This window comes from Cygnus olor, chromosome 21 (assembly GCF_009769625.2).
Source record: "Cygnus olor isolate bCygOlo1 chromosome 21, bCygOlo1.pri.v2, whole genome shotgun sequence".
NCBI lineage: Eukaryota > Metazoa > Chordata > Aves > Anseriformes > Anatidae > Cygnus > Cygnus olor.
The window spans coordinates 4,637,587-4,665,107 of NC_049189.1; the positions used below are offsets into that span (position 1 = coordinate 4,637,587).

Here is a 27,521-nt window from a genome sequence, read left to right on the forward strand (position 1 = left end):
TCAGCTTCATCGTATGCACCAAAATTCCCAAAGTAATGCCCATTTGTCTTGTATCAATCCAAACTGGAGAAAGGGAGTAAATGTGATATACAAAACCATATATTTTAGGAAGACTTTCTGAAAAGTGATACTTCTATAGTCTTGCTAGTATTTTGAACATTTTCTATGATTGTTCAGATTTCTGATTACGATTGATAGTACTTTGGAGGTGCCTTATGGCTGCCCACGTTGTCTTATTCTAATACACAGAGCCAGTGACAGCTTAAAAATTTTTCCTGTTGAACAAATGTGATGAAAAGAATTTTTTTGGACTTCCAATCCTTTTTGAAGTATTTCAGTTACAGCAAGTCAGGGAAGGCTAATTGCTCAAGCCTTTTAAAACTGGCTAGGTGCAGACTTTAGGAAGTATCTTGGGATATTAAAGAATGCCCTAAAAGACTTGGTATGAGACAAATCTTTTTCCCACCCCCCACTAGTATTTCTGTCTGTGACTGTTCCTGTGGTATGTTGGGACACTACTGATAAGTCAGTTAACTGGAAGACCTTCCAGTTGCCTCTCCTCTTTTCCATACCAGTCTAAATTGCGGAGAGGGAACTCGATAGCAGAGGTTTAGGCCTTTGTGTGTGTACATGTACATGGAATTTAGGATTGTTTTTCACTATTGTTTTGTTTAATTCTTTTGCTGTTAGCAATTTAATGTAAATATTGGATTGAGTTGCATGGCCTTTGGTAAGGATTCCTGAGGTTGCTATGCTTCTGGAATCTTGGTTTCTATATTATGTCCTGGCATTCTACAGCAGTAGATGTTAGTTAAATTATGAACACAGTGACTATACAATTACGCAGCAACTGCATTCTGAAAATACCAAGGCATTCAATATGTTTGTAGGGGATGTATGAGCTCTGCATTGGAATAATTTCAGTTACTGGTGCAGTGAAATCATTACCAGAATGAGTAACTACAGAAATAGTAATTTTGTAAATAAATAGATATTCCTAAAGGAGTAATTTTTAAGCTGAATGTGAGTAGCCAAGAGGTTCTATTGCCTCTTAGAATCAAAGAACCATGACATTGTTCCTTAGAACCATAGAATCATATAAGAGACAACAGAGAACAGATGCATGGTTTCATGGTAACCTAGTACTATTTTCTCAGAGCTACATTTTACGTGCATTAGTTTCAATTGAATAACTGAAAACAAATTCTCTCTGCAAAAGAGACTGCTCCTGGAAGTTACATTTCTTCAGATGCTCAGCTACCAGATACTTCACAAGTAATAACCTTTATGCAATTCATTGGTTGGACTGCAAACCTTACCTATTAGTTTTGTAAAGCAGAAAATATATTACGTTTTGTAGGAAATCCCAATTTTGATGCAGTTTGTAGTTCTAACCATATTTTTATAAAGCTGCATCTAAGGAAAAATACTCTTATTTTCAAATTTAAGGTTTTGGGCTTTTAAATTGATCTTCCTTTTAAATACGCCCTGATTGCGCACGTTGATTTCTTCAATGAGGAATAGGAATAGACCATCCACATGATTGCTATTTATTTTCCTTGTATTTTATCTACATAAGGTGAATATATCTTAATTCCTGTCTGTAAAATGAGGGTTTCATTTTTAATTAGCTCTGTTAAGCTGTTACATAGAGAAGAATTCTGTTGAGATAACAAATCTGGGACTGTGAGTCTGGGGGTCTGTTCTCCTATTTAATTTGTCACTTGTCTCAAGCATAGTTTTGTCTTTGGGTTTAGTTTTCATGTTTACAATATCAGTGTTTTCTTTTTTCTCCCCCTGTAGCTGTGCTACTTAATGAAATGGCCTATTTTACTATAAGGGAATTAAAATGAACTGAGATGAAATTAAATAGTCTTTAATGTGGAAATGTCAAAAGAAACAGTTGCTTGGATGTGTTCCCTCCTGTTTTGTTTTTTCTCCTTCCTTAGAGTATATAGCATGATTGCCTGTAGCCCTCATCTATAATCTGGGGTCTCTTCTTTGTAGCGGGAGACTTTTGCTTTCCATGGGCTGGCTAGTGTTAACAGAGTTAGTGAAATTTATAATTTCATGAGTGATATACACAGAGATTTCTGCAGAAACTGTGCGGAGGTTGCATCATTGCATAGAAGTGTCTTGATGTCCTAGGAGTTCAGATAGTTGATATCAAGTACAACATAAAGGCTGTTCATTTTCAGTGTTGCTGTATAGTAACGACTTACTGATTCCCATTAATTTCTTGTACCTTATTGCCATCTCTAAGATATTTAATAAGATAACAAATTCTTTACTCGTTACAGTACAGCTGAGGGATTTTTTTTTGTGTGTGTTGGACAAACTGTTAAATGGAGAGCTCTTTGTATAGGGCACAGAAATGGTATTAATTGTTGAGAAGGTCGTGTGTGTGATGGAGCGGAGTCTTCAGAGAATTGACAGAAGAAGTCAAGAGCTCATTAATTATTAGATTGTGCAAGAGTGAAGAACTGCATCTTATGCTCTGTTTCTTTTCTTTTTGTGTGTGTTTTTAAAGTATGGGAGGCTCTGGCAGCTCAAGCGTTTCTGATTCCTGCAACGACCACTTCACCATTGAAAGTTGTAAGGAGACAGAGATGCTGAACTACCTCATTGAGTGTTTTGACCGAGTTGGAATAGAGGAGAGAAAAGCACCAAAGGTATATTTGAGCAGACTGAAATCATGTCAGTGCTGTTGCAGACTCTTAGTCTTTAGTGGGGAAAGTTAGTGGAAATGGGTAGTTCGTTCTTGATGGCTTTGTAGAAACAGATTGGATTTACTCTTTAACTTGTTAGATCATCATATCTGAAGCTTGTATATGCTTTACATCTCTAAAATAAGCACTCTATTAGAAGCTGTCTTTCCTCTTTGGATCTTCTGCGTTTACTTGGCATTTGTTCTATGTAAAACATACTTTCATGAGACCAGCTCCCAACCAGGTTTGTATATTTTCCTTTAAGCTTTGCTTCTAGGTGAAAAAGCAAAACAAAACACAACTTTCTAAGTATAAACTGTAAGTTTTTAGCTGAAGTAGTACAAATTTTAATTTGCATATTACATTCATACTACATGAAGTAAGAAGTTTATCATACTTTCTGCCTGTTCTGTATCTGAATACTTTTAGTTTGTATTAAAATGACCTTATTTTTTATCAGATGTGTAGCCAGCCGACAGTTAGTCAGTTACTGAGCAACATTCGATCACAGTGCATTTCACATGCTGCTTTGGTGCTACAGGGATCCTTAACACAACCAAGGTAAATACAGCTGATGTTAATCACGAAAGCTAGACTGTTTGGGGATTTATTTTCTTCTGAAGATTAGGTTAAAAAAAAAAAGGCTAATTTTTGGAACGGGATACATTTATGTGCCAGAAGAATAATTTACTCTTTTGCTATTGAATGCTCCCATTAATACATTGGAGAGCAATTTAGGTGCTTTTAAATTGTGTTTATATAAAACAGTTCAGGTTGATTGGAACAGTTTAAATGGGGGATGTGAAATAGATAGCTACTTGATTATCTTTCAAGCTGTACCTTTTATCCATTGTGCTGTGAGATTAGTTTTGTCTTTATGTGAATCACTGTTGACACTGGAATAAGTTCTGTATATGTAATAAGACAAAGATATTTTTGCAGAAACTTCAGGAGCAGTTAAAAGTAATGACTGTATTAATTCAGCACAGACTAATGTTAAATTTTTTCTTAATGCTGGTAAAACAACGAAAAATGTTCTTTCACTAGCTGAGCTTAACAAAAGGTCTTTTCATTAGAGAGGAGTAGAAGGCAGAGCTGATTACTACACAGAAGCCGTTATTTTCTTCCAGACTCATTAAACTGAAGTGTGGTGTTGGCAGCAGCATCTGCTTGAGAATAATCTTTACACAAGTACACTAGAGAAGGCAAGGTTGGTTACTTCTGAAAAGAGCAGGTGTCTACGTATGGATGATCTACTTTCTGGCACATCCTTAAATGTGATGACTGTGGTTTTTTTTCTGCTAGTAATCAATAGTTTTGGATTTCTTTTACATAAATAAAGGTCATTGCAGCAGCAGTCTTTGCTGGTACCCTATATGCTGTGTAGGAATCTCCCATTTGGTTTCATCCAAGAATTGGTGAGAACAACTTATCAGGATGAAGAGGTGTTCAAACAGGTAAGGCATAGGTTAAAAAATAATAAAAATTGGAGGATTTCCGTATCCAAGAGAGCGTCTCTTCAAAAGTTTATTCTGCATGTCATAGTTCTGTACCTATTACTTCAAGGGCTAGCAAACTGTTAAACGAAAGGAGTTTGTAACTCACTTATGGTTTTGTGAAGACGACCAACTTATTTGGTAATTCTCTTTATTAAATGTGTTTTAAGCAGCGCACATTTATGAAATGTTGAAGTATGCTACTCAGAATATGTCTGCATTACTGATCTACATTACAGGATTGATTTTGTTTTCATCCGTCTGTTTCTCTGCAAAATATCTTAAAAATGTATATCTAAGATATAAAAAAAATTATAGTTCTATATATAATTACAGAAGACTGCTATCTTGCTATTTTTACTATTCTTTGCAACTGTAATAGCTTATATCTAAGGTGCTAAGAACACCTTGCAAATCCTAGTTCATGAAGTCTTTATATTTTATGGAGGAGATGACTGAAAAACATCAGCTTATACTGTGTGTCAGAGTAGTTCACTGAGATGTCACTTCCTCTTTCATAACAGTCTGTGATTACTGCTTATTATCTTTACTCCTACCACACTTAAAATTTACCAGCACAAAAACAACTTACTTCCATGACATGTAAAAATTAAAGCTATATGATTTCCCAAGTGTATAGGCAAATGAGTTGATACCAGCTTGGCTATCAAGTTGTTGGAGATTTCCACAGTACTTGTGCTCATTTCTGTGATTAACAAACGCACTCGTACACAAGCACACGGTGTTTCCAGTGATCTTGTATGAAATGTGTGCTTCCCCTTCTGGTTTCCACGTGCAGAAAACTTAATGGAATAACACCTGATTCTGTTGGCATGCTGACATTACTGTTTTTTCTGATTCAGCTTGTATCTATTAGCTTTACATCTAAATATAGATATTTCTGGGGTCATTTAGTTTGCAAAGTAGAAACAAGTTAGAAAGTGATCAGGCAAGATACATAAAAGCGCTTGGAAAGAAGTTTGTGTGGGTAAGCTGTTATGCCCAGGCATGAAGTCAATATATCATTTATGCTACGTCAGATTACAGAGAAGATTCAGGCCAGATAACTTTCTCAGCATGTACCAAAAAAATGCCATTTTATGGATCTTATTTCAGAGCTTTGAGCAAAACAATTGGCTGAAAGCTGTTGTGGTTTTTTTAGCATTGATACTCCTGTGCATTCAGGCATTGAAATGTTCCCTGATATAACTGAAGGAAATTTGGAGAGAAGATCTTAATTTTTCTGTAGTGTAACTTGCAGTATTTGAGGAATGAGCAGGCATTTCATGCTGTGTCATTTGATTGCTTCCTATTCTTGAAGAAAGTAATCTATTTCTGTTTTTACAGATCTTTATCCCCATCTTACAAGGCCTGGCTCTAGCTTCCAAAGAGTGCTCCCTTGATAGTGACAATTTTAAATACCCCCTTATGGTAAGGACTGTACATTTCTACAAGTTTTTTTTTCTTCATGATTATTGATAACTTAAGGAAATTCTATACAAGATAATGTACTTTAACATTTTGGGACCTCCTTTGGTTAGTGGGTTAATACTAAACTTGATACTGAAAGCTTAGTGTGATATGAGATGTTGTAAAGTCAGTGATATCTCAAACGTAAGGTACAGCAGACTTGGTATAGTGGGTTATTCAAATATTTGTATGAATTGCTCTATATAAAACAAATGTATGGACTTCATCATGCATACTTGTTAAATACTGTGGATGCTAAGTTCTTCCAAATTTAAGTCTGGGAAATAAGGACTAATTCATAACCATATTTGTTGGACTCACTTGTGTATGTAGCAAATTAAAATCTATTGCATTAAAACCAAAATCATGAGTTGATGGCTGTGTACTGTAGGAAAATGTAATGTTGCCTGTCTGAAAACTTTTTTTTAAAGTGTGTATTTTAGTCCCTCGATCTGCTTCCCACCTGCTGCTTTTATTGACAAAACAAAAAAATCTTGTGAACAGCATGCATGGCCACATAAGAGTAAGCTAAATTCTTGACTAAATTGAGCATTGTCAGCTAGCACCTTCGGATCTTAAGATCTTCAGTGCATCGTGCCAATAAAGGCATTCCTTCATATCTCGAGTTTAATTTGTAACTCCGGAAATTAGTTGGACGGGGGTGTGTGCTGCAAATCAACTCCCCCCATGTTAAATCGCAAACTGTTGCAAATTTGACTGTCAGGTACAGTAAGGGCTGTTTGAAAACGATACTCCATTCTGGTCATCTTTAGTGGGCACAGTGTGCATCAGAAAGAAGGAATATAGTTACTAGCTGCAGTGTAATTGAAGTATGAGAAAATAAAATTCAGGAGAAGCGGGATACGTGAAAGCCTACAGTATTTTTGTGTTTTCAAAATTGTCTGTTATAACTGCTTTCTTTTTTCTGTGCTGCAGTTGAAAGTGAGTTAGAGATCTGGGATAGGATTCTTTGTTTCTGGCTACTGTGTTCATCTGACATTTTTCCACTCTGACTCAAAAGACAAAGGCCTTGGTGTATGTATAGTACAATTGCTCTATTTATTATTGTTAATGACTTTTATGTGGCAGTTCAGGCGCCCAGCAAAGCTATTGTTATTTTCTGAACAAGCAAATAATTTGCACAGCTAATTTTTGAAATAAGTGCAATATCTTATTATCTGGTGAGATGTTAGCTTTTTTGAGACAGATGGAAACTTTTTGGAACAGATGTAAGAACTAAACTGGGAGCAGGGTGTGCTCTAGCTTTTTTTTTGGTCCTTTTTCCCACTGATTGAAGGGAAAAAGGTTTGGCTCTTTTTTCAGCAGTTTACAATGTTTATCTTGTTATTTGCAGACAGCTTACCTAAGAATTACACACACACAAGTAATTTTCCTTGTATTTTCCTTATAGGCACTATGTGAACTTTGTGAAATCAAGTTTGGGAAAACACACCCCATGTGCAGTTTGGTAAGTGTATCCAGGCTGATTTTCAAGTTAAATGAATCATGTAACTTATTTTGTTGGCTGATACAATCTACATTTATAACCTTCCTTAAAACTCTAAAAGAGGGACTAATGTAGTATCTCATGCTAAATAATAGTTCACTTTAAACTCATAAAGGGAGTCCTTTTCCCTGAGAATTTAGAAAAACTAGAACGAAGTTAACTTGCTTAGATTTCTGAAATGCTGAGGAGAATTCCCATTTACCAAACAGTATGACTGAATTTTGAAGAATCAGGGGTGCGTGGTAAAACACTGAATAGTGACAGTGCAGATGGAGTATGGTTGACATGGCAACTTTATGGTCAACTTGCTGTTTTTCTGATTTTCTAGGTTGTCTCTTTACCCTTGTGGCTGCCTAAATCATTAAGCACAGGTGCGGGAAGAGAACTGCAAAGACTTTCCTATCTTGGAGCCTTCTTCAGTCTCTCTGTCTTTGCTGAAGATGATGTAAGTGTTACAGAAGGATGTTGACAGTAGCATGTTTTATTTTTAATGTGTTTAATATGTTTGCCAATGTTCATTCCACTTCCAGAACAAAGTAGTTGAGAAGTACTTCTCAGGGCCTGCCATCACGCTTGAAAACACCCGGGTTGTTAGCCAGTCCTTGCAACATTACCTGGAATTAGCAAGGGTAAGTGTCCTTGTGTGTAAACAACTGCAAAAATATTGTGGTTTTGGAGGGGAGAGTGTTTACACAGAAACTAGATTTTTTTTATATTATATTCTTCATCTATGTTAACAAGAAATCTGTTAGGATATGGCTGAAGGGAATTAAGAAAAAAAGCTGATGAGCTCTACAAGCCTTTTTCTAAGGTTGAAAGCCAATTCAGAAAGTGTTAGAACAATTAGTTAGGATGAGTAAAAAAAAAAAAATTAAAAATTGCCTTCTATATTAGATCTGTGTTGTGCTTGTCTTCCGTATACATCCTTTCTGTAACTAATGTTGTAATTAATGTGTCCATATAATCTTGACAAATAGGATCATAGCAGTAGTTGTAGCAAGTGGAATTTGTAGAACATAAAAATATGGAGCAATAGATAGCAGGAATACATTGTTGAAAAGTCTGTGCAACCTGACATGATGTTTACTTGAAATTCCAGCAAGAACTGTTCAAGATATTACATAGTATTTTACTGAATGGTGAAACTCGAGAAGCAGCTCTCAGTTACATGGCAGCTGTTGTCAATGCCAACATGAAGAAGGCACAAATGCAGGTAAATAAAGGAAAAGCTCTCCGTGTGACTTACGGAATTAGCACTAGATGCCTGGTGCAGTGGTGGTTCTTGAATGGAATACAAAAGAATTTTGATTTTGTACTACAGCAGGCAAGAAGTTGTGTCATCAGTTATCAGCTCTTCAGTACATTTCCCATTTCTGAAAAAATTCTGTTCTATGTACTTGATCAACTTGTGTTATTTCCTCCCTTGGGACTGACATGTCACTTCATTAACAAGGATTCTGCTTTATAACTCTCCCCTCACCCCCCCCAAAAACAAACACACTCCAGTCTGAGGGTTTTCTTCCATCTGGCCGTATTTAAAAACCTTTTTTCGCCAGTTGGTAAGTTGCTAAGCTTTGCTTGTGTGGTCCCGTAAAAAGAGTAATGCAGGTATGAGCTGGTGTGGTTCCAATGAAGGACCAGGGCGTTATTTTGTCATCGTTTAATTAATGTATTGCATTCATTTATTGTGCATGAATTTTGAACAACTGAAGTTTGAATCGTTGTCTTCAACTCCAATTTCAGAAGCAAACATTTGGAACCGTCACTGTATTTCTGTGAAATTCCAATGAAGAATAGAAACTTTATGTTTAGGATAGAAGTTACAAATTGAAGCTCAGTAACTATTTGAAACAACTGTCGCTGACTACCTGTAGCAAACCATTCCTGAAAGAAACACTTTTAAACCCTTTTCATTTCTAATGTTTTCTACTACTTTTGTTTGTTTAATGTTACTGAGAATGCCTGTTTGAACATGAACCATAGAGAAAGAAAAAGACAATATATGTTAATAAATGATCTTCCAGTTGTCGGGAAGGCCTTACAGATCCGTGTTCTTACTCGCTTCTCCCTTTTCTTGAACTGATATACTTTGTTGACTACTATTAAAGCATCAGAAAATACGCTTGTATTTCTAAACTTAGGTTTTGAACTATTTCCTTTGTCTCTACAGACGGATGATCGTTTGGTATCTACAGATGGTTTTATGCTCAACTTCCTATGGGTACTGCAGCAACTAAGTACGAAGATAAAGCTGGAAACGGTTGATCCCATGTATGTATTTCATCCCAGGTGTCGTATTGACCTCCCAACAGATGAGACAAGAGTGAAAGCAACAATGGAGGATGTTGCAGCCTGGATTGCTGAGCTTTGTGAGTGCTTTATTGAGTATATTTTGAACTCTCTGCTTTGTGTTTTTGCCGTTGGAGGCACATGGAAGTATTTTAATTCTAGCAGATATTCTAATTCTAGCAGATAGTTCCCATATTTGTAAATGTGTTTTTCTCGATGCTGTCTGCTCTTACTTGTTGTAAAGAAACTTGATGTAAAGAAAAAAAAAATGAGTTCAAGGTCTCACGCCTACATAAGGCAGTCCGTTTGTTAACTTCTTCACCAACACTTTTTTGTTTGTTTGTTTTCTAGACAGTGATCCGTCTCCATTTTCTGAGCCGAAATTTCCAACAGAATGTTTCTTCTTAACCCTGCATGCCCATCATCTCTCCATCCTGCCAAGCTGCCGTCGGTACATACGTAGACTGCGGGCCATCAGGGAACTCAACAGGTTAGAAGCTGTTATGTAGTATGTCCTCTGCTGTTCTACCAATGTCTTTTTTTTCCCATGATGGCAAGTCTTACAAACTTCATGGAAATGAGGATACTCAGCAACAAATTGTCAGAGATCATCTGTAACCATTTGTTAATCTGATGCTTCTGGCAGTTACGGATTTTGCTTACATTGAGGGACTGTGGCTTGCATCAGGAATGCAAGTAATAATAGGAGGGAGGATATTACTTTCACCAATTTGAGTTGCCTTGTGTGAAGACCTTTCCATTTAAAAGAGGATTGGATTGATTTTCAGAGTATTTTAGATTCCATGGCATTACCTAACACTATTTATTATAACTTAATATGGTGTGTGGGTGTCAGTGTCTTGGGCTCTTTGGCGTAGCCGTAGGATTGCATGTAAGTTTACATGTCTGATAAATAGAAGTCATGCAGATGACTTACAGTTTCAGAGACAGCACACCATTAGCTGTGCTTGCGCTGTTTTGTGTTTTGCAGAAGATACTTGCCTTGTTCCCTTGGTTTCCAAGGTGGAATAACTAATTGTATTATCTGTAAAAAAGGCTTCAACAGTAAACTCTTAATATTATGGATGTACATGTCTTTCAGCATGTGGTTTACCACTTTAAAAATTATAAATAGAAGTTATGATGTTGACTTGAAGATACTGCTGTTTTCCATTTCTCTTGGCGTAAAGCCAAATAGACTCTTATAGTTGCTAAACCTCGAAGAATACTCTGTTAAAATTAGAGTGATTTTTTGTATCATCAGTATTTTCCATTGTTTATAATTGCACTCACTGCATTTTGGTAAATGTTCCTTGGCAGTAATACCATGAGTTCATTACAGGATTTTTGGACTGCATTCATAGTGATTTCATTTTTGGTTTTTAAAGCTCATGCAGGCCAAGAACTTGGGAAGCTGCAGAAAACAGAGCAGGGAGGGTCAGTATACTTGAAAGAAGAAAATATTTTCAAATAAACAGACTGAATTATTTGTAAATAAGTTACACATTTGGCTTGAAGAAGAAGTTATTTCTTTTCCTTATTTAGAGTTGTTGAAAACGAGTTGCCTACGCAGCAGTCTCCATGTAGTGCTAGAGTGCATTGAAGAGCTCTTGGCTTTCACTGACTTCAATAGGAGCTTAGTGCTCAGCATTTTCCATAAGTTGCCTAGTTGCTTGCAACACCAGACAACGTATTTAGATGTTGGTAATAAAGTAGACTGGATATTTTTCTGCTGTAGGCAGAGGTTGATGTGGAAAGGAATTTGTGTTTAGAGGAGGGAGGAAAAGGGACCGTATTCATATAGTTCAGTATATAAGGTTTTGTTCTAATCAGCTGCCCTTCTAAAAAGAGTTAAGGTATAGGAGTAAGCAGGATTTGTCAGTGTTAATAGTGTGTGCGTGTGTATATAACATGCATTCAAGTTCTCCCTTTATATAGGGCAGAGTGACAAAGTAGGTAAGAGAAGGGCAGTAATATCAACCGTCTTGATTTAATGACCCTTATGCTGGCAGGGAGACTACAGACTATTCATGCTTTATACTGTTCATCTGCAAAACTTGTATTTGATGGGGAGTGGAGGATGAGAAGGGCAGAACAAAGCTGCCAAGTCTTACAGCAGTAGAGAATGGGAAGATGCCCAGGATGCAGACTTGTACCTTCCCTCAGAAAGGGAAAGTATTGTGTTTTTTAACAAGTTCTGTTGTCAGCACCCATTTTCCTTCATTAGTTGATTGCTTTCCACTTTCCATTTTCCTTTTAGATATTAGAAGGTGTGAGATATTTAAATATCTGGTTGTTAACAAGATCAGCCCGTCTGTGTGTCAGGTTTAATTCTAATGACATCCTTTTAACGTTCCTTTAGAGTGACTGTGGACTTGACTATGAAAAAAGGAAAATTTGTATTTTAAATACAGTGACTAAAACCAGTTTGCCAGGCAGGATAGATCCTTTCTGTGTTGTTTCACCCCACTTTTTTTCAGTGTTCTGATTTGTCTAATGGGCATGTATGTTGGAGCTAGTGTATGTAGTCCATTTGAATGCACACTGCAGATGTTACATCTGCATTTACAAGAGCAGTTTATTTCCTTGTGACTGTGGTGAGTATCTTCTGTGAAGATAATTGCCATTTTTCCCCACTTTTTTCCATCTTTCCTCTTTATTTAGCAGATAGGTAGGTTAAATGCCTTGCAGATGGCAATACGTATCCCCTCTCATGATAACCAATTATTGCATGTTTTCAGGACTGTTGAAGATCTTAAAAACAATGAAAGTCAGTGGAAGGACTCTCCTTTGGCTACTAGGCATCGAGAAATGCTAAAACGCTGCAAGACACAGCTTAAGGTCTGTAAGTGGTTTGGATCACAACAAAATGCCTTTGTCAAACTGTCTGTATGTTTATTTTGTCCTAGGGCTTAAATACAAATTCACAGTAATGATTCAAAATCACTACTTTCAAGAAACTATAAACCATGTTAAAACTTATTTTGACTATACTAAGTGGTGGTCATGACACAATATCATGTGAATTGTGACTTTAAAATTTGAAGTAATGCCAAGATTAATTTAGCCAGTATTCCTGAGAAAGAAGAAAATACTGTTTTTGTTGGAGAGAGAACAGCAGAAGGATTGTGATTTGATCGGGGTAGTTGTGCGCAGTCCATGCCCAAGTGGGAGACAGAGCTCTCAAGTCCCTCATCTCATGTAGCGTTCTTGGAAAGGTGAATACACTGGGGGTCCTCTTATGAAGGTGTCTGTCCTCCTTAGGTCTTCCTCGTATAAGTTGATAAAAATTTCCTGAGCTGTATGAGCAAAATGACTTTAATTGCATATTTTCCCAGTTTGACACTTCTGTTATTTCTTTTTGTTCCCTTAGAGCTAGTAAAAGGCTCTGTCCGTGCAACTGCCTGTATTGTGTGTTCTTTGTGTTATACTGAGGTTTTAGTGCCCTGTTTTAAGTGCATATTTTAAGAAGAGACCTTTGTACAATTGTCATAATTCACAAATACATTGATTTAGCTTTAGGTCTGGTCTTCCTTTCCTATTATGTTGTCTTTCCCTGGAATAGTTTCTGTCTGTGTCTTCTGCAGAAACTGGTGAGGTGCAAGGCTTGTGCAGATGCTGGTTTGCTGGATGAGAACTTCCTCAGGAGATGTCTGAATTTTTATGGCATGGTTATTCAGCTGATGCTTCGCATTCTCGACCCTGCCTATCCCAAGTAAGTGCCAGGATTATCTGTAAACTGTATCTACGATATTTCTGATCATGGTAGACTGAGTTTTACTGAGTTTAGCTGTTCTAGAATTTTAGTGTTTTTTACAGTATCTACCTACATTCCTATGTAAAAGTTATATTATTAATTTTTGTCAGTGACATACATTCTTGCATGGAATGTGTGTCTTATTCATAATTTAAGGTTTGGTTGGAGGGTGTGGGGTAGGTGGGAAGCAACCTTCAGGTGTGGTTAGTAGATCTGAAGCACTGGCATAGATATTTGAAAAGTTAATGTTAGATCTTTTGTAAAGTGTTCCCATAGGTGAATTCTGTAAGAGAACTCAGGACACTTGCTACTTAACTCTGGTATTTCATTGTTCTCTTTGTTACATCTTTCATTCTACAGCATAAAGCTGCCTTTAACTCCTGAAGTTCCAAAAGTATTTGCAGCATTGCCTGAGTTTTATGTGGAAGATGTTGCTGAATTTTTATTTTTTATTGTACAGTAAGTAAAAGTGATTTCTGAAGAAAATTTGTACTGCCCTTTTCCCCCGTAACAGGTGGTGTGCACACAAATTCAGGGTGTGGAAGTAGTTTGCTAGTTATTCTGTAGTTATTGGAGTTATATAGTTTGGAGCTTGAGACCTTTTAATTTCATGTTAGGGTTAATCATGACTAGAATAATATTTTTTAAAAGGTCATGGCTTAAGAAGTATAAAATCCCTTCTATTATAGATTTGATGAGATGAAATGTAAAGTTTTAGCAGTTAGGACAGGTGTGAATGCTGTTTGGGTGTAATTCTGAAGTTGGTCACTTTCCTCCTGAAAACATGCCTTCAAATTCAGACTTTGCTGTTGTGTATGAGGAGCAGATGAATGGTTGCTTTTCCTTTTCTGAGGTGCTGTTATAGCAAATTCGCTATGAAGCGCTACTATGATATGCAACAGAAGAATATGACACTGTTTCAGAAGAGAATGTTTGGAATCAGGTCAAAATTCAGCTGCCCGTGAACAGCTGGCAAGACGTCTTGGAAGAGGAATAATCTGTTTTCTGTAGAGATAGCCAGAAACAACAGTAAAATGACTTCAGTTTTTCCTACTGCTAATGAGATGGTAAAATCATAGAATGGGTTGGGTTGGAAGGGACCTTTAAATATCACCTAGTTCCACGCACTTTGCCACGGGCAAGGATGTCACCCACCAGACCAGGTTGCCCAGGGCCCCATCCTGCCTGGCCTTGAACACCTCCCGGGATGGGGCATCCACAGCTTTTCTGGGCAACTTGGTCCGGTGCCTCACCACCCTGTGAGTAAAGAATTTCATCCTATTATAGGAAGTTCAGAGATATGAGTTCAGAGATATCTGAACTTGATATACGTAGCAAAGCTTTTGTTTTTAATACAGGGTTGGGATTTTTCACTCTGTTTTCCTCATCTCCATCCTTTCAGATATGCTCCTCAGGTGCTTTATGAGCCCTGTACTCAGGACATAGTCATGTTCCTTGTTGTGATGCTGTGCAACCAGAACTACATCCGAAATCCTTATTTAGTAGCCAAGCTGGTAGAGGTGATGTTCATGACAAATCCAGCTGTTCAGCCCCGGACCCAGAAATTCTTTGAAATGATTGAGAATCATCCTCTCTCCACTAAATTGTTAGTCCCCTCCTTGATGAAGTTTTACACAGGTAAGCGCTTCATCTATAGTTCTGTGACTGTACAGTAAGCAGTGAGTATTATAGCACAAAAGTCTGTTGGCTGTTGTGACCTTTTAAAAAACAAGCAAAAAAAAAACAACTCAGGGTAGATCTTGGAAAGACAAGGCTTTGCTGCTCAGGAATCAGGTGAAACTAACATTAGGGGGAAGCTTGAGAATTCTAGACCTTCCACAGCTTCTGTGCACTGACAGCTCTAGCACTGTAGCTTGATGTGAATGTTGTTTGTGTGATGTTTAGATTCCAAACTGGAAGGCTTCTTTGATTTGTGAGGGAGCATTGGGATTTAAAACTTTCTGGCAGTGGCTTTGCAAGTCCTGTAAATTTATATGCTTCTCAGTGTCCTTGCACTCCTGGAACTATTTTTGCTGTAATGTTTCCGGTGCTTTTTTAGCATTGAAATTTAGGCGTGTAGGATAGAGTAGAATTGAATACAGCAGAAGGTGTGTTTTCTGAGGCTTTTCTTCAGGAATGAGGTCGGTTGTGGATTAGGTAATGGACAGTGCTCTTTTAAGTAGGTATTATGATGGAGATTTCTGAATGGGAATTGAATTTAATCACTTAAAGCTTGGTGCTTGAAGGACGTCACATGGGAGACAGTAGGAAATGATTGTTATTACTAGAGAGATGTAGGGAATCCCAGTGGGAACAAGTTTTGATTTCAGTGCTGGGATCTGATTTCTTTTTCAGATGTTGAACATACTGGAGCAACTAGTGAGTTCTACGACAAGTTTACAATCCGCTACCACATCAGCACCATTTTCAAAAGCCTCTGGCAGAATATAGCTCACCATGGTACATTTATGGAAGAGTTCAAGTGAGTAAGAAATTGTGTATGATGCTGCTTACTGTCATGCGATCTGCTGAGGAGGCCATTACCATTGGGAGTGGGCGATGCTGCTTTCCATCGCGTTTTAAATGACAGCCCCTTCCAGTAGAACTGGAGTGTTTCTAAAGCTGAGCTCTGGACATCACAATCAACTTGGCTTGGGGAATGGGGTCATTGTTCAGAATATACAGTGCAGCAGGTGTGTTGCTGGGGTTGCAGTCTGCTCTGCACACCCATCTACTCTGCAGTGATAACTGTGTTTCAATGTTTTCAGCTCTGGGAAGCAGTTTGTTCGCTACATCAACATGCTGATAAATGACACAACTTTCTTGCTGGATGAGAGTCTGGAGTCCCTAAAACGTATCCATGAAGTGCAAGAGGAGATGAAGAATAAAGAACAATGGGACCTGCTGCCCAGGGTGAACAGAGCTGTTTTTCAAAGTGCCCTTTACTTATTTTTAATTTTTCAATACAAGACCATTTTTAATTTTTTTAATAAGGGGCAGCACCAAAGAGCTGCTCATGAGAAGCAGTTCTCAATGCTTTTTCTTGCTGCCAGTATGGCTGTGGTCACTCTGGATGACATTCTGCAAAAAAAACCATCCTTCTGCATAGTTATGTTGTGGCTGGCAAAGAGTGTATAACATGGAAATAGTATAAAGTTTTAAATTGCTGTGCACTTAAAATACTAAATGGAGAAACTAAGACTTTAACCTTCTTGAAGGAGGTTGTGGAAGATGCTCGCCAGTTGAATTGACCTCAAGGAAATAACGCTTTTATTTTGTTAATGCCTTGATCCTGTGTAGATTTGGTGTAGACAATTAGAGTACTGATTTAATGATTAGCTAACGATTAATTAGCCTGATTTAACAATAATTTTGTGTGCTAACCTACCAAGGTCAGGTATTTCTATTTTAAGGTTATCAATTAAAAAAAAAAGTCTGAAAAGAAAAGTTATCAAGATCTTGTTTGTTAAATCTTGTTTTATTAATTCTGGTTTGTTCTTCTGAAGCCTTTGTTCCTGTTTATGCCTGCTAGCAAGGCAAAGCCATTACTGTGGTGACAAAATGATCTGGTCTGTAATCTGCAGATTGTTCCAGTGTAACTGGTGTTACTTATGGTGGTACATAAATTAGGAAAACCTCTCTTGACTCTCAGATTCCAGGCTGATTTTGAAGTATTGGCATTTGGATGGAAAGGAAACATAATTCAGTTTTGTAGCTGTGAGGAGCAGTTCCAGGATGTAAGCAGACTCACTAAACTTGGAGTCTTGTGATACCATTTATATTCACTTTTACTTTTGCAGAATTCTGGAAAATTAGTGCAGACTTCTGTTTAGTAATAGGTAGTAAAAGTGAGCTGCATCTTCAGTTAAAAATGTGTTGTGGATTTGAATTACAGTCTGTTCTTTTGCCTTCCTAGATCATGTTAGCTTTGTGGCTGTTCAGGTTTTTTGATTGGTGATAAGGAAGGAAATTCTGTGGACGTAACATTTTAACCACTCAATATTTATTTTCTAGGATCAGCAGCAGGCTCGGCAGTCACAGCTCGCTCAGGATGAGCGTGTCTCTCGTTCATATCTCGCCCTGGCAACAGAAACTGTTGATATGTTCCATATCCTTACCAAGCAGGTTCAAAAGCCTTTTCTCAGACCTGTAAGTCCTCGGAGTTAACTTAGTTTCTAGCTTCTCTCAACATCTCTGCTATTGGATAATGTACTGGAAATGTTTGTTGGCCCTTTGTCTCCCTTCACCTCACCTTTCTCCAACTCTAACTGCATTGAAATCTAATTTCTCTTGAGGTTATCTGATGTTAAGAGCATTACTTGAGTCTCTGAGATGTTGTGATCCTTCTAGACAGAATCTGTTTACGTTGCTTTTTTTATCAAAAGCATATATAAAGAAAAGATACTTCCTGCAAGCTGACAAAATAATTGTATTGGTTAATAATTTTAGATCTTGTTGTATGCAAATCTAATGATAATCTACTTTATCTCTGCCTTCATGCTGTGATCTATTTTACTTTGGTCTTGTAGGAACTTGGACCACGATTGGCTGCTATGTTGAACTTTAACTTGCAGCAACTATGTGGCCCGAAGTGCCGTGACCTAAAAGTTGAAAACCCTGAGAAATATGGGTTTGAACCAAAGAAGCTGTTGGACCAACTGACTGATATTTATCTACAGCTAGATTGTGCTCGTTTTGCTAAAGCAATCGCTGATGATCAGGTGAGCTCCCAAAAGATAAGGGGGAAGAGTGAGTGTTGTGGACACACAGGACTTTGCAGGATTCTCTAGAAGAGTTCCATTTTATTTGTATGCTGCCACCCAGTTTCCATCATGTGTTTGCAATTTATCTTCCAGAAAATAATTCGTTCATATTTTCTCTGCTCTTTGTAGATGGGTTTGTTTTCCAAGTGTTTTGTCCCTTGGAGACACACAAACTTCCATAGCACTTCACATAACTTCACATACACAGGAAATTTCCCAAGCATTAGTTGTTTATTAGCTACTGCCTCATTGTAATGTAGTGGAAGTACCTTGTCCTGATTTTGCAAGAGAGAAAAATGAAGTATGCAAGGGTTCTGACTACCCCTTCCCCTTCCTCATCAAGAAAATACAGAATAAGCACAGCTGAGACTAAGAGCCTCTTTTAACAATCCAAAAATCATTCTCTAGACTGTTTCCAAATTATATTCACTTTACTGAATGTCTGTGTAGTAAACTGACAAAACTGAGCATAAAAGGGATGTTTAAGACACCTTTGTACTGCCAAGGTGCTTTCTCAATGGTAGTCTTCAGACCAGAATGTTAACAGGATTTTAGTTCTTGAGATAGATAAGCCATTGATCACCTCTGTGTTCTTGTAAAGATGATATGTTAGTTAAACTACTGAATTGCTTCTGTCCATGCCTATGTTTTATAACACAAATTTTTCAAAATCCAGAGGAACAAACAGCATTAGCCATGGCTACTTGAAATTCTAGTGGAAGCAGTTTTACAATACATAATACTGTATTTGCATGTCTGGTGAAGCAGAGATAGCAGAGGTGACTCATGATCTTTTTTCTGTAATAATTTAATTTCTGGCAGTAACACTCCTGAGACAGACTGTGAGTGTGTGTGTGTGTAATGAGCATGCAGGGTATTTGTCATGCTGTTCGGTATATGTGAGAGTGAGAATGTTGTCCATCGTTCATTCATCAATGCTAGCTACAGCAAAATGCACAGCAATGACGTAGGGATTAAAAAGAAAGAAGCCTGCTGGTGTGGGAACTGGAATAAAGCTTAAATAACAAAGTGGCCCTTCATAAAAATTGGGGGGAGTGACTAGTATTTTGGAAACTGTCAATGACAGGAAAGAAGCAGTAAGAAAATGCCCAATTGGTTAACTGCTACTGGTATTTAAAAATAAAAAAGGTGCTTGATCATGGCAGCATCTCTCAAAAGCATTTTGATACATCTCCCATTTCAAATCCTAGCACATATTAGCAGGAATTTAGAAACATTTACAAAGCCCTGGGCATGTTGCCATAGTTCTGCTCTCTGTGGATTAGTAAGGAGTTTGGGTGGGCACCGTGTGTCCTAAGTAGCAAATGGTATTTTGTGGAGTGAGATAGTGTAGATGAGGGAATTGGGACTGTGAATATTTTGAATTTCCCAAAGAAAATAGAAACCTGTGAGACTTACTGTGTTATGTTCTGTAATTTAACTCAGCTTTGCACTGTGTAAATAATTTTTATTAAAAGAACATTGTCTAGACTACTAAAAGGCTGATACCAAAACACAGCATTGCCAAGTTAAAAGCAAATGGTGTCTTGAGAACATAAGCAGCTTTCAAATGTTCTCGCCTAATGCTTTATTTACAGGAAAGCAATGATTATTTCAGTTGAAGCTATAGGATGTGCAGTTGGTCTCTATGTTGTACCAGGTAGCTGTACAGTGTGAACAGCAGGCTGCTGTCCTGCAGTGTGCTGCATGCTGCCCCGGCTGGCGAGCAGGTACTAGGTGCTTGAAGTTGCCTTACTAGTTTGGCAGATGGGTTGGTTTGGGTGTTAGGAGGAGGTTATCACCTATTTCCGGTATTGCATTGCACACTAGCAAACTGCATGGTATCTGTTAGCTTGCAACTCATCGTTTTTGTCGTAAAGCATTTTTCAGTAGTCACTAATACCATGGATGGGCTGGACAGTCTTGTACTTTCAGCCATTGTTTTCAAAAGATTTTAAGTCATGGTTTGACTCACAATTTTTCGAAGTGTGTGTGCAGAAATCAATGATAAGGAGTGAGTCAGCTGTGCTTTTACCAGGATTTGTCATTTGGTTCCTACCACATGGGAGAACACCAACCACATCGAGAGGCTTGGGTATGCTGCTTCTGCTTTGTATGGCAGATGGCTGCAGTGTCTTGTTTTTTTTTTTTTGTTTTTGTTTTGGAGAGGTTAATAAATTGTACTCCAAACACTGGAGTTCCACAGAAAACTGCTTTTTCCTTTGAAGTAATCCGTCCAGCACATCATCTTGAGGGAACAGTAGTGGATTTGCTAGTTGAACTTGCATGGCAAAGTGATCGTGACATAATCCTTGTAGTACTCCTTGATGTTGAATACTGAAAGCTGGTGCAACCGTCTTTTTCTGTTACGGTATTCTCTTACAGCCAGGAGGAACTGGGATGTTAATGATCCTGAAGATCCACAAGAAGTGCTTAGAGGGTATTTCTGCTGGTGTAGACAGCAGTTTCCTTGCTGCCTTCACGTACAGTGGTTGGAGATCTAGGGTTCAAAAAACCTTTTACGATATATTTTCTGGCAAGAGGTGTGAGAGAAAAAATAATACAGACAGGAGTGACAAGACAGATGTTTTATCTAAGGAACAGTTCTAATAATTATAGTCAGCCTCTCTGAATACCTCAACCATTTTGATTAGTTGGTATTGTCTTCTATTTTTTTGTCCTGAACAGTTTTCCAGTAGTGATGACTCTTACAAAAGCATAATTATACCCCAAAGTTGACATTTTTGTGCTAGATAAAATGTTATGTACATACTTCTCCGTCTGACATAACGTTGAGGTTTCATTGATCCCTTCTTCTGAAGCTTTAAAAAAGCATTAAAAAGTGTTCTAGAATTTTTATGGCATATTAGGATACTACAGCTCAGCAAAGTTTTATGCTTTGCTTATAGAGGTCCTACAGCAAAGAGCTCTTTGAGGAGGTCATATCAAAGATGAGAAAGGCTGGAATCAAGTCAACCATAGCAATAGAAAAATTCAAACTGCTGGCAGAGAAAGTGGAGGAAATTGTTGCCAAGAATGCTCGTGCAGAAATTGATTACAGCGATGCTCCGGATGAATTCAGAGGCAAGTTGGTTTTTCTAAATACTGAATTGTTAGGCCAAGAGGGATTTGTTTTGTTATTTTGCTTCTAAATATGAATATATATTAGTAGAAACTATGTATTGTTTATGGAGCCTCGCATCCTTCTCCATTTCAATTAAATGACTAAGTAAATGAAAAGAGCCTAAGGGTGTTTTTGTTTGTTGTTCCCTGGGATTGCACTGTCCAGTCCTAGCCTTGTCTTTATTACATGGACTTTAAAACAGTAAGAAAAAAAAAATATGGTGAAAATAACTAATGCTTAGCCTTTATACTGTTTTTCCCTTTCTGAAATGGGGCCATATCTGTTGCTTATTTAAACCTGCTGCTACTTTCATCTGTTTTCTGTATCTTCAGCAATATTCCTGACTGGGGACTCTGATTCTCAGTTCTGTGCAGTAGGTTTGTGTGCAGGATAAAGTTTTATTTAATGTTTTCAATTTGATGATTGAGATAATTGTGTGCTCAGATCCACTCATGGACACTCTGATGACTGATCCTGTGAGGTTGCCATCTGGAACTATTATGGACAGGTCAATCATCCTGAGGCATCTGTTGAACTCCTCCACCGATCCTTTCAATCGTCAGACACTGACAGAAAATATGCTGGAACCAGGTATCCTGGCTTTTAAGTAACTCATGGCGCTGTTGATCTGGGGAAGCAATTTGTGTGGTTTCTGTTCCATATACTTTCAGAAGATAGTGTTGAGGCCTCAATACAACTACCAGTTGTTTAATCTCAATTTGCACAGAAAAGTTCATTCCTTGTTTTCCCCTTTTCTGCAAATAAACAAACTACCCTTGCTTTCCTGACTACTGGCGTAATGGGTGTTGTTATGATAGGTAAATGAGTAATAAATTTACAGAAAGCTGTGCAGAAAATATGTTGACAGAAGAAAATAATAGTAGATATTCCTGATCAGATTTCTAGAAAAGGAATTTCTATTAGTCACAAGCAGCTTTCCTATAGTAGTATTGCTAAATAACTTAACAGCCAAGTTAATTATTTTTTTTTCTTCTTTATATTACTAGTGCCAGAACTTAAAGAGCAAATTCAAGCCTGGATGAGAGACAAGCAGAATGCTGACCATTAAAAGTTCCCTTGCAGTGCACGCCAACACCAATGGGAAGAACAGGGCGTGGGCTGTTCTGCTAATAGTGGGGCAGATACACTTTGAAAGTTATTGATGGGATTAGCACGCCCACTGGCACTAACTTGCAGTAGTGACCAGAAGCATGTGGACGAGAAGAAAAGCAGCTTAATTCTTGTACATATATTTAAGTGATAACGATGGTCAATAACATGGAGGACAAATTAGGAAGTTGCTTATGTTACAAAACTGTCCTTCAGTATGTCACATTTTGGAGTTTTTACAGCTGACTTATTTTAGCAAAGATGAATGGATCAGGGCAGCATCCCTTCAACCTTATTTTTTACAGCCGGATATCCGTTAATTTGATTGTGGTTAGAAACTTGGACATTTTGCTGCTACAGTAACTTTTTCCTCTTTCCCTCCCTTCTTCCTCATCTACCCATCAAACCTGCACTGCTGTCTTTTTTTGTAATGCAAAAAAAAAATCCCTGTGAAGAAACAAAATCATTCCCCTGCCCGCAAAAGAACATATTCTGTGCGATAACTGTGCCTGCAACAAAGTGTTAATCTTGGGATCGTATTTTTATATTATACATATTCGCATATTTGTTTTTTAATTGGTGTTAGAAGAGATGAGGATGATTTCAAAAAGGCAAAGGTTTGACGCGTGGATTTTAAGTTCCGTTATTTGAGATGTCCCTCTGTGTTGATCTAGATGCTCTGGTATTTCTGAGAAGCCTTGAGACAGAAATACATTACAACAGCTGCCAAGAATTAGATGCTTGGGAATACCAGGACTTCAGTGACTTTTTAAAATAATAAAATCCATTCTTTTAACGCTGCAGATATAATATATGCTAAATGACAGTTCTGAGCCATTAGAGCTAGTCCACAGAGATCCTTTTATTCTTGGAGGCTGCAGTTTGGGGCAGGGGTCGTTTTTTATGTTGCTTACCAATTTGTATCCATGGCTTGGCCTTACCAAAGCAAAAAGGGTGCAGCAAATGTAGAATTACTTTTTTTTTTTTTAAAGAAAATATTCACAAACATTTTTGTATTACTGCCCCCTGCTTATGATACTTGAATTTCCTTTTTAAAAAGGATTTGAAACCACAGTGTTTTAAAATTAAGTCTGTAAAAAAAAGGTTGTTTTTCTTTTGTGTTTTTCGCTGTGTCCTCTGTTCAGTTCCTGACTCTTGAACTACAATAAATGATGATACACACTCGCACAAAGCGTTCCCTTTGTCTATCTTTCCTTTCAGTCAGTGAAAGCAGAAAAAATACAAATGATTGGGTGGCTTTTTTCACGTTTGCTGATAGTGATTTAGGACCTGGGGATAATAAACCATTTCATGTGAAACTTCCATGAACACAGTTCTTAGCAGTACTTCCAACTAAAGCATTTTTCCAAGTGGATGAATGCTGTACCTATTCATAGCTAACTGACAGCTGGTGACAAGGCTTCAGGGGGAAGTTTTAGTTAGGCTGTATATAATCCAGTGCTGGCCTTTGCAACGGGTATGTAGTTCTAAGTTAATTTTGATTTTTTTTCTTATTTTTACCCAAGGGTGGAGGGGAACATTCCAAAGTTTGTGTCGCCGTGGACTATTGGAACAGACACGTTTGTTATATGACTGTTTTAGTTCCTTAATCCACACCCCTTCCACAAATTCAAATCTTCTTCCCCCTCCACAAGTCAAGGAACAAAGCAAGTTATGCTTTTATCTTCAAACAGTCATTCAGCATCCAAATGCATCGTGGTTTCTGAATGTTTTATAAGGGCATGCAGTGAACTATACCTTTCAAGACGTTTTGTTTTCCATAAAGAGGTAATGATTTTTGCATAAAGAAAAACTCTTCACTGTTCTACTGTCACCTAATTTTTGAGGCTTGTAGCATGAAATCTCCAGAAACACCCCAGAATTTACACCTTATTTAGATAGAGGACAACTGTTCAGCTGTTTTTAGTGGGGGATAACTAAACTGCAATGGTTTTGCATTATGGCTTGATTTTTCTGTAGCGGTTTATGTTGTCCGCTTTAGTTTTCTTGACAGTTTACAAACATACCAGAAAGATGGAAGAAATGCTTTCTCATTTTTTTCAGCAATTTAAAAGTTAGACACACCACTACCTCTTCTGAATAAGGATGTTGTGGCAACCATGAGCAGTCCAGTCCTATAAAGTGAGAAGAGCACAAGCAGGAAAAAAAAATGCATAAGGGTATCCATTACAGGGTTTGGGGTCTGCTATTCTCTATTTTGCATCTGAAGTACTATAAGTATTAAGTATTAAAGATAGCCATGAATTTATATGTTTTACAAAAAAAAAAAAGGAAGTATGAAACTAGCTCTTCCTTTAATATACTGAAAAGCTTTATATTTACTGTATATTGTATGTTCTATTGTATCTGTTGAAAGGCTTGTTTGAACAGATTCAGGATGTTTTTCCTAACCTTGTCTGACAGAAAGGAATAAAAAAAATTACATATGGCATAGGATAGAATAACTGAGACTGTCCTTCAGAATTTATAGTTATTCTGCTATGATGCCAGATTTTGACCTGAGGACTATAAATAGCAGAGGGTGTTACGTTACTGATCTCATATTGGCTAATTATGGGATCCATTTATATCATCGATACATTTTGTATCAGTGCAGACATTACTGAAGGCTAACATTAAGTAGCTAAAAATTTATTTGGAAAACTCAAATGTTTCAAAGGCGTGAATTTAGATAAATACTTCCAAATTCAGCATTCATGGTCAGAATGATGAAATTTATTTTAATAAGAGAAATGGAAAGTACCATTGCTGTCCTGTGGGCACAAAAGTGGATCAGAAGTCTGACGTTCAGTGAGTAGTGGGCATTTTAGTACTTGAAGAGAAAATCTGAAGATAGTGTTGGATTAAGAATAAATCTCCCGCAAAAGCCTCTTAGCTGCTTGACAGTTCTTGTTTTTTAGTTCACTTAACACAGCCTGCAGATTCTTGCATTTTTTCCCCTCGCAAATGAACGTGTCATTTACCTTCTTCAATCAAACTGTAACTTCATTATAATAAGGTAAGAAGACCTAACATTGAAAATGCTGAAAATGTCAATGATCAGTTGATATTTACATGTATCTGCAGAATTTGGTAACTTTGATCTGTGAATTGCTCATCATAGTAAGGGCTAACTTAAAACACACCTTGCAAAGGTGATTTTCTTGGAGAATTTGACATTACAAGATTGCATCACTTGTCTTTACTTGCCCTGTAGTTATGTGACCAGAGAAATTACTGGGGCGAGTTCTGATGCTGATAGCAATACAATTCAGTGCAATTGATTCTATTGTATCACAATTTATACTTATGTAATAGCCAAATTTACATCTGAGTCAACTGTTTGCTGCTGGCAGCAAGGACAGACTAATGTTCTTAATGGCAGGATGACAGCGCTGCCTTAGCCAGCTACAGATTGACTCTAACAATCCTCAAGAGAATTGCACTATCATGTAGTCGCTTTCGTTTTCCTTACTACTTAGCTCAAGCCTATCCTCTGTCCTGTGTTTAAACAGACTTCCCAGCTTTAGGTAACGTAACTCAGTGATCTGAGTAATCAAATGCATATAAGAATTTTTTCATAGTATTGCTTGCTTTCATTTTTCGTAACAGTTTAAAAGCACTTCTGTGCAGGGGACCCTTGTTACATGAATATTTTCTTGACAGCATATTCTAAATGCTGGTTTAAAATGCACACGCTAGTGGGGAATTGGATCAGCCTCTGCTGTTTTGCAGGATGTTGGTCAGATGCACATGAAAGGAGTAAGGGAAAGGACACTAATATTTTTTCTTTTAAAGAGGATTAATTGGTGGAATTCTACTGCAGTGTTCTGCCTAAGTACCTTTTTTTTTTTTTTGACAAGTTTAATGCTACATTACACTCAGAGACCTGGCTTTTGAAAATGATATTGAGAAAGCTAGCCAAAGCAAGGGCTGATCAAATTGAACTGAGATAATTAAAAAGGTGTGGCACAACCAGGTAGATGAGGGCTGCCTTCATATTCAACCACCTTTCAACCAAATAACCTGGTATTTAAACAGCAATTTTCCTCTGTCTCCCTTTGCAGGAAGCTACCTCCCAGGTCTTGTAGAGCATGTGTCATACGCCCTTTACAGTTTTGTTTCTTCACAAGTAACTAGACTTTCTCTGAATGTTCTTGGCAGATTTTTCATGACAGTAAGCAATCAACCGAAGAACTAACATAGCGGAATTATTCCATGTGAGTACTTCCACAACTTAGATTCAAGAAAGTGATGCAGGAAATAGTGTTCCTCAGAAATACTACACAAACTGTCGATGTAAAATGAATCACTGTGGAGGAATACCACACCCACCCACTATTTTGATGGTTTGTGGAGGTTTTCATGATGGTCTTTTTTTTTTTTAACCCCCCTCCAGAGAAATCGCTGACCTAATTCTGCACAGCCCTAAACAGAAGTTGGTGGAGTTACACTGCATTAATGACAGTACTAAATGCGATGTCCCACCAACATGAAGTCCTTTGAAGTTCAAGCAATGGTATTTTTTAGGACATAGGAAAACCACCTCTTTGCTTTGCTGTTTCTGCAGCACTGTTTCCCTACTGGGTACTGTGCTGTGATGCATTTGCTTTTGTGTTCACAGGCGTAACTGTAGGGGATAAGTGCGCACATTCACAAACAAGGCTGGCAAGGGGGAAAAATTCCCCATTCCCCGCCCCAAAAGTAATGACTTGTTCTTTCACAACCCTACAGCCAATGGGGAATGTGGAAGCAGCAGTGCTCATTAATGTAATTAAGAGCCAGGAGCTCGTTAACAAAAATACACCTTGTTCTGAAGGCAGATGTCTCAGGCACCAAACGTTGTCAAGTTTAAATCTGACTTGTATGTGATGGCCTGTGAGGGAAGTAAGGTACTTCAGGTAAAATAATTATTTTACTGAGAATTCTGTAAGACTAAACATAGGGCTGTTCCTAGCAGTGGATATGACCAAACAACTCGTACAAAGGAGGAACTTAACTGAATTTATTACTACAAAAATCAATTTATTCTTTGAGAATTATTTATGTGAGCTTATCCAATGCCCTTTAACCACAGACATTGAAAAAAAAATCAATTAAAAGATATTTTAGGCAGCCACCAGCACGCTCTATAGCAGGACCATGGGGGTCGCTAGGGCCTGTCAGGACCGCGTTGCCCCTTCACAGTCGTCGCGCAGCCGAGGCCGGCGCAGGCACGCAGCGGGGCGGTGCCCCAGTGCCCTAGCGCCGCTCGCTATAGGCTAACGGAGGGCCGACGCGGGTTCCGCCCCGAGCTC

General features: G+C 37.8%; 1 protein-coding gene across 2 annotated transcripts in view; it reads left to right on the forward strand.

The window, feature by feature from the left end:
- Positions 1-23,412, forward strand: part of UBE4B (ubiquitination factor E4B) — a 40,143-nt gene extending 16,731 nt beyond the window's left edge. For both annotated transcript variants that reach the window (XM_040533476.1, XM_040533475.1), the window contains 21 exons: positions 2,531-2,672; positions 3,169-3,269; positions 4,051-4,165; positions 5,552-5,635; positions 7,086-7,142; positions 7,510-7,626; positions 7,712-7,810; positions 8,281-8,394; positions 9,352-9,550; positions 9,822-9,960; positions 12,212-12,311; positions 13,058-13,185; positions 13,588-13,686; positions 14,630-14,865; positions 15,583-15,709; positions 15,996-16,140; positions 17,242-17,376; positions 17,757-17,948; positions 20,900-21,074; positions 21,559-21,705; positions 22,122-23,412. In XM_040533476.1, the coding sequence (XP_040389410.1) occupies positions 2,531-2,672; positions 3,169-3,269; positions 4,051-4,165; positions 5,552-5,635; positions 7,086-7,142; positions 7,510-7,626; positions 7,712-7,810; positions 8,281-8,394; positions 9,352-9,550; positions 9,822-9,960; positions 12,212-12,311; positions 13,058-13,185; positions 13,588-13,686; positions 14,630-14,865; positions 15,583-15,709; positions 15,996-16,140; positions 17,242-17,376; positions 17,757-17,948; positions 20,900-21,074; positions 21,559-21,705; positions 22,122-22,183 (2,713 nt within the window). In that variant the 3' untranslated portion in view covers positions 22,184-23,412. The remainder of the gene's footprint in view (positions 1-2,530; positions 2,673-3,168; positions 3,270-4,050; positions 4,166-5,551; positions 5,636-7,085; positions 7,143-7,509; positions 7,627-7,711; positions 7,811-8,280; positions 8,395-9,351; positions 9,551-9,821; positions 9,961-12,211; positions 12,312-13,057; positions 13,186-13,587; positions 13,687-14,629; positions 14,866-15,582; positions 15,710-15,995; positions 16,141-17,241; positions 17,377-17,756; positions 17,949-20,899; positions 21,075-21,558; positions 21,706-22,121) is intronic.
- Positions 23,413-27,521: the final 4,109 nt, after the last annotated feature.